The sequence below is a fragment of the Equus caballus genome, chromosome 5 (genome assembly GCF_041296265.1).
Source record: "Equus caballus isolate H_3958 breed thoroughbred chromosome 5, TB-T2T, whole genome shotgun sequence".
Classification (NCBI taxonomy): Eukaryota; Metazoa; Chordata; class Mammalia; order Perissodactyla; family Equidae; genus Equus; species Equus caballus.
Genome location: NC_091688.1, coordinates 12,134,023 through 12,154,287, shown reverse-complemented (window position 1 = coordinate 12,154,287; position 20,265 = coordinate 12,134,023). Strand labels below are relative to the sequence as shown.

The following is a 20,265-nucleotide window of genomic DNA, read 5'->3' as shown; positions in this document are numbered from 1 at the left end:
CCAGCACGGACCCTCCATGAGAATCCCCAGTGTGCTTTAAAAATGACCAAGAATCTTACCCAGCACAAACCAATTAATTCAAAATTTCTGGGGGGTGGGACCAGGGCATGAGTGTTTTTTGAAAGCACAATGGTAATTCTAATCTGTGCCCAGGATTGAGAAACGCCACTCTAAAGCTTCTCCAACGCACTTCATCAATCCACAATGACTCTTCCCCCTCCAAATTTCCACAACATGCTGACTATAATGTTTATTTGTCAGTTATTTTATTTCATATTTATTTTTAACTTGCCTATTTGTTTCCCCAATGAAATGGCCATCTTCCTGAGGGAGTGGGTAGTACCCTATATGGCTTTAAGTGTTTAATATCTAACATACATTTTTAACACACAATTTAATATCTAACATAGAATTTTAAACACAGTAGGTCTTCACCAAAGATTTGTAGATGATGACTTCAGATTTCCTAAGAACTTGAAACCAGACTAGGAAAAGACCTTGATACCCAACCTAATCCTGGTAATCTACAATCCCAAAGATCCTGGGAAGGGTCCAAAGGGACTCTGAACCTCCAGCCTGAGTCTTCTGACCAAACCCGGTCTAGTGCTGAAGACCACCTTTCCACTGTGGCTAGGATCACTCCATATCACTAGACCCTCTAGTGGCAGGGACTACTGTAGACCAAATTTATCTCTTGGAGACCTTCCTCCCAAGTGTGTACCTGCATCCCTGGGCACAATACCTCATCCCGGAATGGCCTGCTTTGGGAAGAGTGGAGAAGCCAGGCTAAGAGCTATTTATCAGGTTTCCCACATTCTACTTGACGCCAAGGCACAGTGAGAACACAGGCTTGTTCTGTCCAGTGCTTTCTGGCAAGTGTTTGCCTCTGAACAGTAGTTTCAAGCTCTAGTTCAACAGGGTCGTGTGCAGGACTCAGGCTACAGCCGAGCCATCAACTGTGATAGTCACCACCAGCTGTCAACAGAGAAGGCCCAACTTGGGAAAGCATTCCAGATGCTCACCCAACTTCTCTTTGGTGGCTTTTTGAAATAATTCCTGCCAAATCTGCATGAATGAGGGACAGATGAAATTTCAGGACACAGCTTTTCTCTGACAGTTTGTTCTATATTTGGTTTTTGGAATTACTCAGTAGATTTTGCAGATAAAAGAAAAACTTTAGAATTGCATAGGCATGAGCTAGCATGGACTGGAAAGCTGCTGTGAGCCACACTTAAGAATTGGACCAACCCCTATCTTTCCCACTTAGGGAGAGGTGACCTTGGGAGGTCGCTAAACTTCTTACAATATTAGTTGACAAATTGGTAAAATGGGGCCAATCGATTAACCTCAGAGGGCTGTTGTGAGGATAAATGAGCCAGTCTACAGAGCAGCTGCCCCTTTGAGAGTTCTCGATAAAGATAGTCTCACTGCCCACCTGGCTTTGCTTCCCCTGCAGGGTTTCACCTTGACCGCACCAGAGATGGAAGATTACACTGTTTTTCTTGTTAACTTAGTACAGTGTCACATCTCAGAAGCCTTTGTGTACTTTGAAAATTCCTCACAATATCAAACCCAGATCCATCTTGACCATTAAATTCATTTAAACCCAGAGGTTACTCCATGTCCTGCTCTAAATGAAGGACCACCGCTAAATGAATCACCACCGCTCCCATCGTTAAATTTGAAAATTGAGATTATATTCCCCAGTAGCCTGTGCAAACTAAAGAGCATAACTAAATCTCTTTATTGATCAGTCAATCAAGATTGATGGAGTGGCCTCCTTGGGCCAGAAATTGTGTTAGGCAATAGGGATACAAAGATGATGAAGAACTGTCCTGTGCCATCCAAGAGAGCACATTCTGCTGAGGCTGATGGACGCATGAAAAGATGGGCACAACTCAGTCTCTCAGGGAGACAAGGGACTGTGTGCACGTGCATGGAGGAGAGCCCCTTGCTTGGCCTGAGGGTTGAGTGTGAAGGTTCTGGAGGGTTTTCTGGAAGGGGTGGGACCTTAACTGAATCTTAAAGTGAGTGGGAGTCCTACAAAAAAGAGAGGAAGGAAAATTCAACAAGAGGGAATATTAGGAGCAAAAGCAAAGAAGTGTGAAAATTAGGACGATTTTAGGAACTACAGTCAGATTGCATTATAGGAGCACATAGTGTGAAGCAGGGTTTAGTGAAAGAAGGAGCTGCGGAAGTGGGTGGCAATGATGTCTTTGGCGATGTGAACTTTGTTCTGTAGGCCTGGGGTGTCATCGGACAGTTTCAGTTGGGAAAGATCTTTGCTTTTCCTTTCGCAATATTACTGCATGTACAGGAGGAAGGGAAAACTGTGAGATTGATGGATGTGAATCTCTCTCTCAAAAGAAAAATTAACCATCAGAAATGTGCTAGTACTCCCAACAGTTTCCTAAAATCTGTTGCATAAATTATAAGCTACAGATCACAGATCGGTTGCTCTGCATCAACGCAAAACTTGGTCATTTTAAAACCGAAACAGGAAACAAAAACTCACCTCTATGTCCAAAGAAACTGCCTCCTCCCTGGTACCATGCAAACTTGTGCATGTTCTCTCTGAAACTATATATTATATACAATATTAGTGGCACCCCCATCCCAGCTTGCCTATCATAGTGTTGCTAATCTCAAGAATGTCCATTAGGAAATGCAAAGTGAATACAAATACTTGCGTGTTGTTGCCTTCAACTCACATTCATCCTTAAGTCCCAGGTTCCGGGCACCTCACAGCAATCACTTGCCCTGAACTGGTTCCTTAATCTTGTCAGATGACATGTGTGCACGTGTGTGTGTGTGTGTGTGTGTAAAGCGGCTGTCATGCCTTCAGTTTTGCCAACTGCTTCACAGAAGAGTGAAGAAGTGGGTCCCCTCTTCTGTCCCCCCAGTAATGTCCCTCCCTTACCTGGTACAGAGCCCCCTGTGCAGACCCCGTGCCACCTATTGCCTCATGTCCCTGTGGGTGGGAAGAGTTGAGAGCCTCCTTCAGAGCAAGAAGCATCTGTGGTATTTCAATGCCGCTTAAGGCAGAGGTTTGCCCAGCAGGTCAGAGAAGTAGAGATCCAAGAGTAAGAGTGGGAATAGGGAAGAAATCTCCCAAATCGTGGCCACATCCCGCTTGCTCAGTGGTCTGCCTCTCCCCTGGGCACCTGCTTCCTCCCCTTTCAGCTGCTCTGGTGCCTAGGGCTCTCTTTCAGGGAGTGGGTGAGAATTGTGTGGCTTGGCTGCTGGTAACGCCTGAGCCTCCGTCAGTGGGCATTCTCTGAGGCCAGCATTCTAGAGGGGGTTGCATTTCTCAGAAAAGATCTCACGTCATCTCTCTTGTTTCCTAGCATCTCAGGCATCCCGGGGAGTGGAGAGGGGAGTGGAGAGGGGAGCGTGTGGGTTAAGGGAGAGAAAGGAACAGCATTCTGAAATGGTACTCTGTGACCAGCATGATAATCGAACCAGTGCTGGGTTCTGTTTAATTGTGCGCATCCTTCCATTGTTCCTCCCTCCACATTAAGTTGGAAGGGGACACCAGACTGCCACAGCCTCGTGATATCCCACCCACACTGGCTTTTATCCCATAGACTATTTTTGACTGTGAACACAGAGCATTTGAATGCCTTTGAAATAAAATGAATGAATAAATAAACAAATAATCTCTCATGGTTTCCTTAAGCTCTCCCTTGAAATGCTGATTGATTCTTTTATTCCTTTTAGCCCTTGTTGTAAGAATAATAAAAAAAAATCTTCCCTGTCTCCTGAGGGTTAAGGCCATTATCTGAGGGTGTGGGTGGGAGTGCTGCAGAGAAGACATCCAGGCCTGTCTGGTTCCCTCTTCTCTCCTCCCTGGAGGCTCCTGGCTCTGGTCATTTCTGTTCCCACCACACAGAAGTCAGAAAAGGGGAGCTTTCCTCCCTTCTTTTCCTGGGTAGGGTTCCTGCAGGCACAGAGAGGAGCCATCACTTCCACCGTGGGTGTGCGACCCGAGGGATGCGGATGGTGGGATGCCGGCATGTCTCCTCAATTAGAATGCTTCCAATTATATCCGCCTTAAGATAGGGGAAGCCCAGCTTCACATCTCAAGGAAACTGGGACTCAATTTCTCACAACTTAATAAAAACCACTTCTAGCAGCTGGTGTGTGGGTACCATAATCAGTTCTCCAGCTGTCTCAACATGTGAGCAGGAGTAGGCCTCTCTGCCTCCATCAGACTCAGTCATCTCATCCATAAAATGGCGATAAACTCTCCTTTCTGAAGAGGACTACGAGGAGTGAGAAGGAAGCAGCTGGAGATAGAATGCCAGGCTCCCCGGTGGGGGTGGTTATCCCCTCAGTCATAACCACCTGGTGTTGGGTGTACCTGCAGATTCACCTACACCCTTGGGGAAGGCATGTGGCTGCCTCTCAGCAAGAGCTTTGTGATTCCACCAGCTGAACTGGCCATCAACCCATCAGCGAAGTGTAAGACAGACATGACAGTGATGGAGGACGCTGTGGAGGTCAGGTGAGCCCTGCCCCAGCACGCTGAGGCCTGCATTTGGCTTGGGAGGCTCAGTGAGAAACGACCTGAAGGTCCAAGGTGCTGGGAAAAGAATCATGCCTAGCCAAAAGGAGAAGTTGGCAGGCTGCCCTCCAATTCCCCAGACACCGGGCCGGGGTCTACTCTATCTGGGTCAATATTGCACACCCCAAGGCTCAGGCACTGGGAAAGGACATAAAATTCGAGTTTGTAAGCACTTCCTGCAGCCCCAAAGCACTGACAGGCAATAAAATGTTAATTTCCTTGCCCAAGTTTAGACCTCCTTTGACCAGGCGTTACAGCCCTGGCTCCTTTCCCAGGTATGGAGAATGTCCATAATTCGTCAGTTCAAGGCTCAGGGTATGGTTGATCTTTCCTTTTTGTAAGAGAGAGTGAGACATGATCCAGCTGGCCAGATAGGAACGCGGACTATGATGCTACTTGTTGTACGTGGAGCCCTTGATGCCTGCCATCTCCTGCTGTTTCTCCCCGCAGGGAGGAGCTGATGACCTCATCCTCCTTCGACAGCCTGGAGGTTCTCTTAGATTCCTTCGGTCCAGTGCGTGACTGCAGCAAGGATAATGGGGGCTGCAGTAAGAACTTCCGTTGCATCTCAGATCGCAAGCTGGACTCCACTGGTTGTGTGGTATGTGTGCCCTGTCAAGCTTGTCATTTTGAGGGTGGGGGAGCAGTGCACAGGATAAGACACAATGCAGGTACATGGATAAAACTATATTGTGAATGAAAGAGAGGGTCAAGAGTGATCCCTCCCTAGGTGTAACCACCATCTAGTCTAAATTATGAATTTTCCCTTGACAGACATGAGGAGCTAATCACAGTCCATTAATCAAGAAGTATTTATGGAGTACCTACTGTGTGTATCTATCCAAGGGAAATTTCTTGAACTATATAGCATGATTCTTTCTTTCCAGCCTTTCAGGCTAGTTTGTAAGGGATACCCCAAACAATCTGAAAACTAATTAACTGCTAAATAGTATAATCTTGACTCTAATAGGAAATAAACTATGTTTACTGTAATAGGAAATTTAGAAGAAACCTACCTTTGGCTAGAGTCAAATTACATTGACTGTAATGGGAAATTTTAGGAGGAACTTGCCTAAGGCCAGAATGATGAAGGAAGTAAGTTACTCCAGGAATGGTAGAAGAAAAATAAAAAAAATGTCACCTTTGAGATGAAGTCAATGAACTCCTACTTTGTCAAAGATGGTTTTCTACTTCGTTATCAGCTATGTGGTTTTTGGCTACCTTTAAAATATGTGATGCTATTCACTAGAAAGACTATTTGGGCTATGATAGACTAAGACAGCTCCCACGCCAAAGGTATGAAGATTGATCGAACCACACAGATAAATGGAGGCAGGAGCAGATGAAGCCATCAGCTGCTGGTGCCTTTCTATTGGTCACTTTCATGTCCATCAACACTATTGTCTGTTTCCAGCCCTCTCTTCTTTTAGGGGCAGAATGATGAAATCCTCACTGAGAGGAGAGGGAATGGGGCAGAGAAGGGAGGCAGGAAAGCTGTGCATAAAGTGGGCACAAAGGAGAGGGAGAGATGATTTATTGAGACATGTAGTTCTGCAGTGTTTTGGGGGCAAGACCAGGAGCTTACAGCTCCAGGGAGAATATGGTGCCTCATCTTGCTTCTCAATCTGACAGCTGTGCTCTTGCAAGGGGACTCAGAGCAGGGGCAAGCTGTGAGGATGCTGGGCCCATGCCATCTTTCACACCCTCATCTTCCTGTCTCTGAGCACCTGCTCTGTTCAGGGAGCTGCTCTCCATCAAAGACGGATATGTCCCTGGGATCCAGGGTGGGACTCTCTCAGCCCTTAGGCTTCCCCAGACTTTCACAGGCTAGGCAGTAGCTGACAGAAGCCTGATTCATCTGAGAAGGGAGAGAAAATGAAGAAAAGAAAAGGGAAAGAGAGAACACTGAGGAGCAAGTAGACGGAGAACCTGGCAGGTCAATCAAAAGACAGGCAAACCAGAACAGAGAGGACTATCAGGAAAATACAAAGAAAAGCACTCTGTAGGTTGTGTCTTCCAAAGGCAGCCAGGGGTGAGCTGATGCTCCACCATGCTCCCCTCCCTTTGCCTGGTCCACTTTCAGATGTCTTAAGCAATGAGCTTCCCAACCGGGTCCCTCAGGAGACGATTTCACTGTCTAATGGAACTCCCAGCTGAGACGTATTTTTTTTACTATTCGGGCTGCATTTCTTCATCCGGATTTCAGCCTTTCATTCCTCATTACTCTCTCGGGTCATTCTAAGTACTAAAATATTGTGTGTGCACATATGTGAACATCCATCCCCACCCCCTAAAGCTACCTCCATATGAGTTTGAGGATGCTCACATATTCACACACATGCACACGGATATATTCTCCATCTCTTCTCACTTCTCTGCCCCTTTCCTGAGCCCCTAAGGGTTTGCCTGTCAAACGCCTTCTGTTGGTGATCCTAGCCCCTTTTACTTGGCACATAGCCGTGCTGATGTATTTTTATATTTTTAACACTGTGATCTGTGAGACGGAGCTAGCAGGAATAGTTCCAATGAATATGCATTTGCAATAAGATCACTGCATTTTAGAATAGGAGCCACTGCAGAAAGCCACCCAATTATACCGGTGCCTGGTATTAGCATAACACTTTGAAGTCACTGGTCCACGTGGTTCTTAGAGGGAAGAGGGGGCCAGGCTGACTGGCAGGCCCATTCAATTGTCTGTTTCTCATTGGCTACGAAGCACATGATCCTTGAAACAGAGGACTGAAGGGTTGAAAGCTGATGTGTCACATCATGACCCTTATGACCCTACTGAGAAGACCGGGGACTTTACCTTGAGCTGACCTGCCTCCCCTGGGCATCAGTACTATCCCGAAGTCCTGGTGTATTAGCAGAGCGGTCCTGTGTCATCTGGAGGTGGACCAGGGACAAAGGGATCAGCTGCACCAGCTGCACTTGGGGGAGAACTGGGCTCCCTTCCTCCTCTGCACATAAACCCTGACGCTCAGTCCTCTGGGTGCCGAACTGAAAGGCTTCCCAGGAACTCAGAACATGCTGGCCCTTAAGAAACCCAGGAAAGAGGCAGATATGGGAAGAGACAGTGTATGTGCATATTTGCCTGACTGAATTCAAGCCAGACAGGTGGGGTTGCTCAACCTTCATTCTTTCCAGGAAGGCAGGGCATGTTTCTCAGTTATGCATGGACTCCCACAGGGTTAATTGCTACCCAGATAATTGCCCTGTTGTTTATAGAGTCTCTGGGGATGGGAAACAAACACCCGTGAAAGGCACAGATCTGTACAAGCCGCAATCACTCCATTCCAGACCAAACCACTCTCCAACAGAGAGATTACAGAACCTTTGGGAGGGCTCCCGGAGCAGAGGTCCGCCACCCACTGCTGATAACCACGTCTTACTTCTACCCCTTGTCCTTACTGCTAAGGCGGGGGCAGGGGTCCCTGCCTGGAAGGCACAATAGCAGTGGTTCTCTGTTCTGTGGAGCCCCATAAGGTCCTGCAAAGTTCCTGTAGTAGTTTCCTATGGTTGCCGTAACAAATTACCACAGGTTTAGTGGCTTAAAACAACACACATTTATTATTTTTCTTTTTCTTTTCTTTTTTTTTTTTTTGAGGAAGATTAACCCTGAGTTAACTGCTGCCAATCCTCCTCTTTTTGCTGAGGAAGACTGGCCCTGAGCTAACATCCGTGCCCATCCTCCTCTACTTTATATGTGGGACGCCTACCACAGCATGGCTTGCCAAGCAGTGCCATGTCCGCATCCTAGATCCAAACCCGTGAACCCTGGGCTGCCGAAGCAGGAACGTGTGCACTCAACTGCTGCGCCACGGGGCCAGCCCCACAACACACATTTATTATCTCACAGCTCTGTAGATGAGAATCCAATACTGGTGTCACTGGACTAAAATCAAGGTCTTAGCAGGGCTGTGTTCTTTCTGGAGGCTCTAGGAGAGTATCCACTGGCTTGCCTTTTCCAGCTTCAAGAGGCCGCCCATATTTTTGGCTCATGGTACCCTTCTTCCATCTTTAAAGCCAGCTACGTTGCATTTTTCTGACCATTCTTCTGTAGCACATCTCCCCCTCTCTCTCTCTTCTGCTTCCCTCTTGTACTTTTAAGGACTCTTGTGATGACATTGGGCTCACCTGGATAACCCAGGATAATCTCCCATCTCAAGATCCTTAACTTGATCTGCAAAGCCCCTATGGTCATGTAAGCTGACATGTTCACAGGGTCCCAGGATTATGTGGCAGACATCCTTGGGAGGCCATCAGTGGGAGATGGCAGTAGATGACAGTGGGGATTGGAGCAGACTTGGTCAGCAGGACTCTCATCTCCCCACCTTCAGCTTTAACCACGGCATCTTCCTTCTTATCAAGCCTACCTCTTGAGCTTTAATATAAAACTTTGTTTGAAAGTCTTGAAAATGATTTACAAAGCCGTAACAAAAGTGAAAAGCCCATGTTCTAATATTCCTTTCTCAGCTTCCCAAAAGTAGCCAAAACAAAAGCCTTTGGTTTGTGAGATGTCTGCATGTACTTAGGTGAGCAGACTGTGGCCTTGGAAGGGAGAGGTCGGCTGTCCCGCTTTCTCGTGTATTGAACATATGACCTTCCCCACCAGAGCATTATGCTCTAATGAGCTTCGAATTACCCAATGACCCTGCTGCCCTCTGTCCACATGCTGTCCACAATGGTCTCCCACGAAATGTGTCATTTCACCTCTACTGGAGCGCAGATGTGCAGAGACCATCACAGATGACCAGCTCTCTTTCTCTCTGTAGGACAGGAAGCAGAAGAGTATGCCTCAGAGGTTTTCAGAGAAATGGGGGCAGGAAGCTGAGATATAAATTTAATTCCATCAAACTTTTCCCCTTGGGAGAAGGCCTGCGTGGCTTGGGCTTGCGTGTCAGAGCCCATCCGAAAGTCAGGGAAATCATTATTTGTGAGAGGAAGACGACAGCCGTGTAGAAAAAGAGAATCGATTTTGAGTAGGAATTGTGGGAATTATGGTTGCGTGTCTTCTGAATCACGCAGGTAAGGCGAGACAGGCTCGACGGCAGGAAGTTGTTCCCTTCTCCCAGGAGCCCTGAATAGGCTCATGTGTCCATCACTCATATTCAGCAGCCATCAGACATTCACCTCCTAATCTGGAACGAAGGTGTGTGTGTCTCTGGCTCAGTGAGATCCGACTAGGATCCTAAGTAATTAATCAACCAAAAACCATTGGTGGAAAAAGAGGGGAAAGATGGTGAAGAAAAGGGATTGAATGGGGAAAACCATTTTAATCTCATTAGCAAAATGTGCCTTAGACCAGTAATAAGTCACGAAGCCATGAGCGTCTCATGAACGATGATTAACCTTGTGTATTTTAGGGGTCACTGAAATATGGGCTCATTTATTAGGCCTTCTTGATGGAGGAGGGCTGTTGCCATGATAAATGGAGTTTTCTTCTCAAGCCTGTAGTTGATAAAGGCCCTGGGAGTGCCACATGTAACCTCTGCCGAGAGAGGTTAAAATATGACCTTGGGGCTCAATCCTGAGCAAACGGTTCTATTTTAAGGAACAAGTGGAGGGATTGTCCACAAGCCAGAAGAAGAGAATGGCCGGTGCTTACGAAGAGAAAATACAAGCTCCTCCTGGAGACAGGATTTCTCTCCTGACAACTGGGCTCTGGTAGCAAATACTTCCAGGAAGAGGGCATGGTTAGGAGCCTGTGGTTTCCTTGTAGGTAGACAAAGATTTTCAGGAGCCCAGAATATGAAGAAACAGCACAAGGAACATTTAGGCAAAAACAAAAACAAATTTATACCATGGGAAATGAGTGATTAGACTCTTTGGGGAGTGGCTGTTCTGGTTCATCAAGGGTTAAGAAGAAAACTATATTTTTCGTTTCATTTTTTTTTTTCTGGAAATCTTTCAAAAATGTTCTACTCTGAACTGCAGCCCAAGTAAGCTATAGTGTGGTAAAGATAATTGCATCTTTTTCGGTGATTGAGGATCTTGTCTTGCCTTCAAGGTCACGGCTCTGGACAGTGTGCAGTGTTTGCCTTATAAATGTATGGACTCATAATACGGGGGGTGTGTGTGCATGTGTGTGAAAGAGGAGAGAGAGAGAGAATGTTAGGCTGAACCTACAAATCCATTATTACTCCGAGAATGTACTCCAGGAGTTGCTTAAAACAATCAAACAAACCACAAATCTATAGGATCGCTTTAACTCTTGACAAATTGACCTTATTTCTTTGGATTCCAATGAATCCAGGTTATCTCACACCTGTAAAGCAACAGGGCAGTGCGGAAGGGACACACATGAGCTTTGGGGTCAGACAGATCTAGGTCCAAGTCTGATTCTGGCATTTTCCACCTCTGTGACCTTAAACAAGTTACTACTTAATCTTTCTGAGTCTAAGTTTTCTTATCTGTAAAATGAGGGGAAAAAAGTCTCCTTGTGTGTTGGGATGGAAGGTAATATATGTAGATTGTCCTGCATGTAGAATTGCTTAATTCCGGATAGCTGTTATTATTATTTTTAGCTTTGCTTATAAGAACAAAAAAAGTCCGACATGGACAAGGTAGCTGACTGTCTTCTCTCCAAACCTCCTAAGAGGGTGTAAATATCAGGTGGTCCAATTTGGCATAGCAACGGTCATCTAGACACCAGAGCCAGGCAAGGCATAGATGTGCCAGGATTTGGAATGCTGGAACAAAGCCTGCTGGAGTTTCATTTGATGATGATCTCTGTGTCAAAAATCACACTTGATGGGGCATTCCGAAAAAAAGCAGGTGGTTGAGAAGATGGGGCGTCCTGGCTGGTGACTGAGAAAGCTAGCTGGTACCAGGATGGACTGGCTTTGTCCCTACTTTGACGGCTTTTCCCCAACTTTGTGGAAAGAAAAAAAAAGAATTCATGGCAACTAGTGTAGCCTCTTTAATTCCAGTCAAACTTTTGTGTTTCAACCTACATGCATGCCTGGAAAGCCTCACAGTGGTGAAGCCAGCTCCTTTCTGGTGGCACATCTGGCCTAACAGCTGGGTGGCCAAGCAAGTGGATGGGTGGGGGGGCTAACAAAATGTAGGGTGCAATCCTCAGCTGCCTCATTTGCTTGTTTACCATCTCTGGAACATCTGGGTTTGCACAACATGAGGCAGCCCTTAGAAACTTCTTTAAATGCTGTCACCTTCCAGCATTCCAGCTGGCTTCATGGGGAGAGAGAGGATGGACCAGGCTGGGATCCTGGGAGGCCCACAGCGGGGCTATTTGTTTGGAAAATTGCAGAATTAGTGTCAGCAAACTTCACATCCTGCTGCGATCTTCCATCCGGAAGCGGGGAGGGAGGGGGGTGGGTCTTCAGAGGCACACCTGCGGCAGCTCCGGGCTACCAGGCCAAGGTGCTTGGCAGCGGTGAAAAAGAGGCATCCAGGCAGCAGGGCAGGAGGGGAAGTGTTGAACACGGTTCCACCAAGTTTTGAAAGAGTTTTTTGGTTTGGTTTTGGTTTTGGAGGAGTGTGTTAGCTAGCTGACAGTATGCGTATAGCACAGTCCTTAAAAGCAGGTCAGATCTAGACAGACCCCCAGCGCTGCCCCATACTAGCTGCCTGACCCTGGGCGAGTTATTTGCCCCCTTCCAGCCTGTTGGAAAGAATCAGCTGTAACGCAGATGTGCAGGATCTGTTGCATAGACAAAAGCAGCAGGATGGCAAAAAATGTTCATGGGCTTTCAGACGGAATCCAGAGCAGTGAGAAGTTCATGCTTTAATTGGCAGTGTTAACAGTTTCCACATCGATTAAATGAGACTCATATAGGGTGCTGTGAGATGAAATACCGAAAGCACATAGCATAGCGCCCTGCTCCTAGTAAGTGTTCGGTAAACGGTCACTGTTGTGTGAGAGACTGAGCATGGTGTAAGAGAACGAAAGAGCAGCTAAGTCATGGATGTCATAGCCAGCCTCCAGGGCTTCGGGTGTGGTCCTGCGGTGAGCAGCAGTGCAACTTTAGGAACAGGAACATTAAGCTCTCTGTGCTTTTTCATATGTAAAATGGGGTTGATCACACTGCTTACCTCAAGGAGATGTCCTGAGGGTTAAATGAGTAAAATGAGTGAGTTAGACGCTGCCCAGCACATGATGCGTGCCATATGAGCGCTCCTACTGCTCGCCAAGCCCCTTTGTCTTCCCCAGATTCCGGTTGACATCTTTTCCTGGATTATCTCCTTTGCTGTCGTTCTTGAGGAGTTTATTGATGACGCAGCAGTGCAGAAAAGCTAATTCCTTCACACTGAGTGTCCAGGGCACTGGGATAAAGCTCGAGCCCAGTGCAGCCCCTGTGGGTGCTCATGTAGCAGCTGCCTTGTCTGTGCGTCTTCCGCAGGGTGTCCTTGAAGGGGAAGGTCGTGAGTATGGTCACTCCCATGAGGAGAGCAGTCACACCTCCCTCCAAGGTCACAGAGAAAGTCCACTTCGTCCTTCTAGCTGGAAGCCCTGGCTCTGTCTGTTCCGTCCAACACCGCTGTCCGGTACCAACGTTGACAAAGTGCTTTGGACATTAAAAGAAACTCTTATTAATACTAAGTCCAAACAGAAGCACTCCCTTCCCCTAGCCAAAAGGAATCTCTGCTAATGCATTTTAATTCTGGCCCATCACTTCCACTCTTCTGCCAGCCTGGGCCCAAGCGGGAGGCCTGCACACCTAGCTCTATCTTGCTACAATGCTCCGTTCCAGCCTGTTTGGAGGAATTGGCTTTAATGCGAATATGTGTGATCTGTGCCCAGAGAGAAGAAGCAAGATGTCAAAAAAGGTCACTTGCTTTTAAAGGGAGTCCAGCGTAGTGGGAAATTCATGCATTGCTTGCCAAAGTTAATGATTTCAAGACTGAGTGCTAAAAATAGGCACCAGTGGTTATACTCTGGTTCCCAGAGAACCTGGTCCCCTGATTCACGCAACTGTGTGCATGTTTTCTGATTGTGCCAGTGCCCATCCGGACTTAGCCCGATGAAGGACAGCTCTGGCTGCTACGACCGCCACATTGGGGTGGACTGCTCTGACGGCTTCAATGGCGGCTGTGAGCAGCTGTGTCTCCAGCAGATGGCGCCCTTCCCAGAGGACCCCACCTTATACAACATCCTCATGTTCTGCGGGTGAGTTGAACTGCCCCTGAGGCCAACCGGCTTGCTGCCTTGCAGGACTTTCGATGCTGAAACTAGGAAAGTAAATCTGAATGAGCTGGCCACCCTAGACCAGCTCTCAGACTCTGAGGAGCAAGCCTGGAGGACTGGAAGAGGAGCCCTTTTAAAGGCAGAGTTGGGAGGGCTCTTAGGGAAAGTCTAGTCCCACCCCTACAGATGAGGAAACTGACCGCAGGCATTGCCCGTTTACACCAGAATTTTCCAAGCTGTGTTTTTTGGAACTAGGTTAATTAGGTGTTTTGTGACAAAAGGATTCCACAGTCCAAAAGCTTGGGAAAGATTGTGTGAGACTAATCAATTGTCTAAGAGGGGGAGGGGGAATCTTAGGGGGAGTGGATGTAGAATTAAATTCTGCTCCTAAAGTCCCTGCATTTTGTGAACGCAGCCGCCCTGCTCAGACGTAGCAGCTTCTCACCGTAGTTAAAGAGCCCGACTGTGGATCTGCTCTTTCACCCACCTCACTTCATTTGTTCTGAGGATGACTCCGTGCGGGAGCAGGCAGGCAATGCTATCCCATTTTACAGATGAGAAAACTAACGCACAGCAAGGTTAAGTGACTCCCTCAAGACTGGGGAGTCAGTAAGTGGGAAGATTAGGATTAGAATTCAGGCCTCCTTGGTTTCTTGAAAGTTCTGTGGTTCCCTCAACATTTAAATTTACATCGCTGACTGGAATTATATTTAAAGACATTTGCACACTATATTTATAAAGTAAATAAAGATTTGGCCCATTCTTCTATACCCATAGTTTGCTTGTCTATCCTCCCCGCCCCTTTCCTTGCCCTCAAGGATCTCGCAATCTAAAAGGCTTGCAATGGAAATCAATATTTGTAATAATAAAGCTATGCCAGATTGTTGCTAAAAGCCAGTGCCTGCTGAATAATCATGAAAAGATTATTTGGTGGAGTAGTAATGTTATTTTATTGTATTTCATTTTATTCTATTTCTTTGCAATTGAGCAATTTTCATATTCAGTTTCTTGTAAACTCCCATCCTATAAATGGGAGTTTGATCTACATTTTAATGTCTCTCTAATGTTATCATTGTGGTTGACCCACTTCAATTAATAGAGCTAAATTCAGCCGAAGTCGCGTAGCTTTATTTATTTAATAAACATGCATGCGAGCACGAGTTTTGCAGACAACCTAGTTAAGTGTTAGGTATAGCAGTGACAGCTGGATACGAGACTTGGTCTCTGCCCTCACAGGAGTTTACAGTGGGACACATGGCCGTGAACACAAAGGAGAACAGGGGAAATGGGGCAGTGTGGAAGGGGAAGCTGTCGAGATGTTCAAGACGGACTGAGAGGGAACCAACCACCTTCAAAATTCCTTCCAGAAACACTATGTTATTGCTCAAGGAAGGAGCTGCTTTACTTTCTTGTTCCAGATCTAGGCTGGTGCCATTAAAGTCCTTTGGGTTTCGAGTCACATCTGGTGCATGGACTAATGCAGTAGCTCCCTAAGTGGACTTTCCCCTTTCAAGCAGAGTTTGGTACATGTGTGTATTTAGCGGTCTCCAAGCCACTCTCTGTAGCCTGCCAATAGAAGTCCTTGATGTGAGGTTCTTATACGAAGGCCAGATCACGTGCACTTATGACTGAAGAGCTCTACTCACACTGTTCACACAAACATGTAAATGGGGAAAATGAGCTGTTAAAGTTGCACTAGAGTGGGCCTGTTTGTACCTCTGCTAATAATAACGACAGCAGCATTTAATGAATACCCGCTGTATGCTAGGTACAATGGACGTCCTTTAAGTTCATTATCTCACTTAATCTTCTCAACAACCCAACGAAGCAGCTAGTTTTTCCCCCTTTCACGGATGTGGAAACTGAAGTTCAGAGAGTTTAATCAACTGACCCAAGGTCACCCAGTAAAGGACAGTGTCATTACCATTACAATATTCCTTCTCATCACTTAAAACTATGATTATTTATTCCCCTATATAGAACAGACATTTTTATATTATTACAACAAATATCTCAGATAGTAATAAATGATGTGTTTTAATGTCATGATCATCTATAAATTCTAAATCTGGTATATTTCTGAGGAGAGACCCAAATTAAATCAGTATGCTTTTTAAATGACAGCTTTATCAAAGTCATTCATACGTGAATTAACGGATTATATTCTTCTCATTATAACTACACATAAGGTCCAGTTAATGACTTAAGGGTCACTGACCCGTGTTTACCAGCATTAGTATTGTTCTTCATTAGAGTGACTATATGCTTAATGGGGAGGCTGCTAAAGAAGTGTTCACACAGCGTGCCGTAGCATCCATTTGGTTCAGGCAGGCCACACTGATGGAGGCGAGTTAATATGGGTTGATCTCGTGTTTGGATACATTCAAACAGAATACAGCCAGAAAATGATCAATGTTTCTAATTTCTTAGTTGACTTGTCACAGGACCAGATTAGAAGGTTATTAATTTCTTAAGCACAGTGTCATTCGTTTTGCTGCCTAATTACCCTCCAAACAGATGCAGGGTCTGGCCATATAGATGGTTCTGGAGAAAGGCTCTAGAGTATCTTGGGTTTAAATGTGTTAACTTATTTATAAGTTATCTCCAGCGATTCTTACCCTGACCTATCTGGGAAAATATGCACTTATTAGAGGAGAGAGCACACCAAAAACCTGACAGGAAAGCTGCAGAGGAAAGGCGAGAGGTTCTGTGTGATCACATCATGGAAGGAGACTCGCTTTATAGGCTTAAGAAACTGAATTATAAAGGGGACAAAATGGAACTGGGATGTTCATAATCTTTAGCCATCCAACATTCTCCCAAAGGCATTTCTTCCCGGTCTATTGGGTTGAGTTGACGGCACAGCTCATTGATGGAATAACTTCTTATCTTGAGTTTTCCACTGTGTTAGGTGCATCGAGGATTACAAGCTTGGTGTGGATGGACGCTCTTGCCAACTCATCACGGAGACCTGCCCCGAGGGAGGGGACTGTGGGGAAATCAGGGAGCTTCCCATGAACCAGACCCTCTTTGGGGAGATGTTCTTTGGTTACAACAACCATTCCAAGGAAGTGGCCGCTGGACAAGTGCTGAAAGGCACATTCAGGTGAACTTCACGTCCACAGAACTGATTATTCAGGGCTGTTGATGGATCTTCTTCCCTGAAGAGCTTTAAAGTCAGGAAACAGTTTTGTATCTTGGAGCAAGGTAAATGTGATCCTAAAAGGATAGGTTATGTTCTCTCCCATGATCAGAAGATCATGGGACATTCCTCCTTCCAGAATCTGAGAACCATGCTTCCTCTTGGGGAACAGGAAAGTGTTAGGTAAATTTTTGTCTTGCCCAGGCAAGGACTGCAATATTTTCCATGACAGCTACACCCAAATGCTCAAGTTCTGTTCCCTCTGAGTGGAAGGATCAGTGTGTGAGTCAGTCTACAATATCAGTCCTCAAGCATGGTCGAAGGATCCCTTAGGGTTTATGAGAGCCTTTCAGGGGATATTCTTTTCCACGTACAGAAAGGCTGGATTTTCTTCACATAGTTCAACTCAAACAGTATGTTGCAGAGGTGAGAATTCAGCTGTCTTCTAGTAAGTCAGACAGTATTAAAATTTTCAAAAAACGTAAAATAATGGCACTCCTCTCCTCATGTTTCATGGTATATGTTAACATTTAATAGATTTATTATTGTTATTTTTATTTATTTATTTATTTTGCTGAGGAAGATTAGCCCTGAGCTAACATCTGTTGCCAATTTTCCTCTTTTTTTCTTTTTTTATGTGGGCTGTTGCCACAGCATGGCCACTAACCAATGAGTGGTGTAGGCCTATGTCCAGGGTCCGAACCTGGGCTGCCAAAGAAGAGCGTGCCGAATTTAACCACGAGGCCACCAGGGCTGGCCCTTATTATTGTTATTTTTAAATGAATTAATAAATATTTTAAAAATTTCTCTTTCAATTTCCAAAATGTTAAATGTTAATAGATATAATTCACATTAACAAAAGCTACTTGGGGCCTTCAATTATTTTTAAGGTCCTGAGAACAAAATATTCCAAACCATTGGAATTCCAAACCATTGGTTTGGAATATTTTAGGAGATTTTCCTTTTGACCTCTGTCCCTGTTCTATCTTAGGCTATTTGAATATATCTCCCCCAGAACCCATGCTGCTTTCCAGGAGATGATGATGATGATGAAAGTGTTGTAGTAAGGACCAGCAGTTGATAACAACCCGGGCCTCGACTCTTAGAAGCAAACTGATAGTGATTATCTGAGCCAGTTCTTAGAGTCAGTTGCTTTTTCTGTTACAGACAGAAAGACTTTATTAATAGTTCCTCTTTTAGTGAAAGGCAAGCGGTGAGGCATCATAACTAATCTTGTGGTGGCTGGAGTCTTCACTGCAGTCTACAGAGGAGACTGAGTATGTCCAGATCTCATGGAGAGGAAGTCAGGGCATAGGGACTGGGATGGGAGGGAGGGAAGAATATTGTCTATCTTTTGAGTAGACATTTTCAGCTGGTTGATTTCTCATCTCCCTGAGCCCTCATCCTACCTCTTACTCCAGACGTGTACATCAAGTGGGGTTTGCGGGGCGGGGAACTTTTTGGCCCAGAAAGAATTTTTTCATTGCAAGTTGAGTTATAGATTGCCCACCAAGGAGTGGGGTTCGCTCCTTGAATGAAAGTCTCATTCAAGAAATGAAGGTCTACCTCTGTTTCCAGGCAAAACAACTTCGCTCGAGGTTTAGACCAGCAACTGCCAGATGGTCTTGTGGTGGCCACTGTCCCTCTGGAGAATCAGTGCCTGGAGGAAATCTCGGAGCCCACCCCTGACCCCGACTTCCTGACTGGTGAGTGTGTTCCTGCCCTTACTTAACTGGCAAAAACAGGCAGCTCCCTATGGTTTCATGAAATCCAAACTCGACCTCACTTATTTTGGTTTCAAAGCCAGTGATTTCCTTAATTCACAATAAAAGCTCAGTTCTAAAACTGAACACTAATAGGATTATTTGTCAGTAAAATTGCCAATGTTATTATATAATCATCTGCAAAATGGTCATAATGATACCTTTCCCTGCTCGTCTCATCAGGACGCTTGGAAAACACATGGGATAATTGATATGTAAGAGTTCAGAGCTCTCAGTGGATTCGCAGAAGTGACCAGGTCGTGGTAGAGGCAGAGAGAAGGTGGATTGCTACCATTGCCTAACTATCTGACACTGGGACTGCTGGGTTCCCCAGCGAGTACTTATGGACCCATGGAGGGGACTAGAAAATGATAGAGCTTTGTTGTCAAATGACACTGGGTTTGAATCTGGGCTCTGCTACTTTCTAGCTGTACGACAGTGGACAGCACAGTCTCTCGGGACCTCGTGGCCCTCATCTTAAGATGGGACCAACACCCCCTGCACGTCAGTGCTGTTTTGAGCCCCGTGTTGCTCTTCCCCTGGGTGCATTATGGAATGAAGTTGTGGGTTGATTGGAAGAGGCAGGAATCTCAGGGGATGCTTCTCCTTTCTGTGCCTCTGAAGACCCCCAGATAGCACCTCTTGGACCAAAGAAGACAGGTCAGAGGGTTCCATGGACCCATAAAAGGCAGCCAAGCAGAAACCCAGCATCACTTGCTGGAAGATTTGACATGAGCTCAATTCCATTGCTGGCTTTGTTCCTTTCTCCACTACTTCTCTCCTGTCCTCATTCTACGTCTTTCTTATTCTGTTCTTTTCTCCCCTTTCTCTTTCCTGTTGAAGAATGAATTGAGCTGAGGGTAAGCCTCTTTCAGATGTCAAGTTATGTTCAAAACTCTAGTGTAGACCTGAAAGGGATTAGAAGGAGGTCTGTCTGAAGTAGTATGGCACAGTGACTAGAAGCATAGGCTCTGGTGCCTGCGACAGCTGGGCTCAACTCTTCACTGGTTGTGTGATCTTGGACAAGTTGCTTACTCTGTGCCTCAATTTTTTTACCTATATAAATGGACATTATAATACTGTCTTCCTTAAGGGATTCATATGAGGAATAAATAAATTAATATTTGTAAAGTTTTACAATAGTTCCTGACACGTAGTGAGATATATGTTTGTTAAATAAATGAATATACCAAGGAAGAAAGAAAATCTGAACATTCAAACTACCAAATAGTATTTTCCTATAGGAGGAGGAGAGAGAACAAACGAGAAAACAATTAGATGTATTTCGGTCCAGAAAGAAATCTCGTCAAAATCAGCTGCCCTCTGAGAGACCACAGAGCCACAGACACACACACTAAACTGAAGAAATTAGAATGCAGCCTCTGGACATGTCAATGAAGCCTGCATCTCTAGTGTTAGGGCATCTCATTTGCTGAGAAGCATTTCCCAGGTGGGTATAAAATGCCTTCCTTGTAAAGGAGGTGTAAGATGGCACCGCAGAGCATGGCTCACACCAACCATAAACTACCTGGCTTCTGTTCAAAGAGCCGCCAGGACCTCACACACAACTTATCGTGGTGGTGAGGAGACTTTCCTGCAGTCACCAGGCCGGGCGGACACAGAGAAGTGCTGGATGCTGCCTGAA

At 45.7% G+C, this 20,265-nt stretch overlaps 1 protein-coding gene across 6 annotated transcripts in view; it reads left to right on the top strand.

Annotated features, from left to right (window-relative positions):
- Positions 1 to 20,265, top strand: part of ASTN1 (astrotactin 1) — a 291,298-nt gene that overhangs the window by 193,162 nt on the left and 77,871 nt on the right. For all 6 annotated transcript variants that reach the window (XM_001498262.7, XM_070267742.1, XM_070267740.1 and 3 more), the window contains exons 10-14: positions 4,370 to 4,507; positions 5,018 to 5,168; positions 13,531 to 13,697; positions 16,627 to 16,821; positions 18,436 to 18,563. In XM_001498262.7, coding sequence (XP_001498312.3) covers positions 4,370 to 4,507; positions 5,018 to 5,168; positions 13,531 to 13,697; positions 16,627 to 16,821; positions 18,436 to 18,563 — 779 coding nt within the window. The remainder of the gene's footprint in view (positions 1 to 4,369; positions 4,508 to 5,017; positions 5,169 to 13,530; positions 13,698 to 16,626; positions 16,822 to 18,435; positions 18,564 to 20,265) is intronic.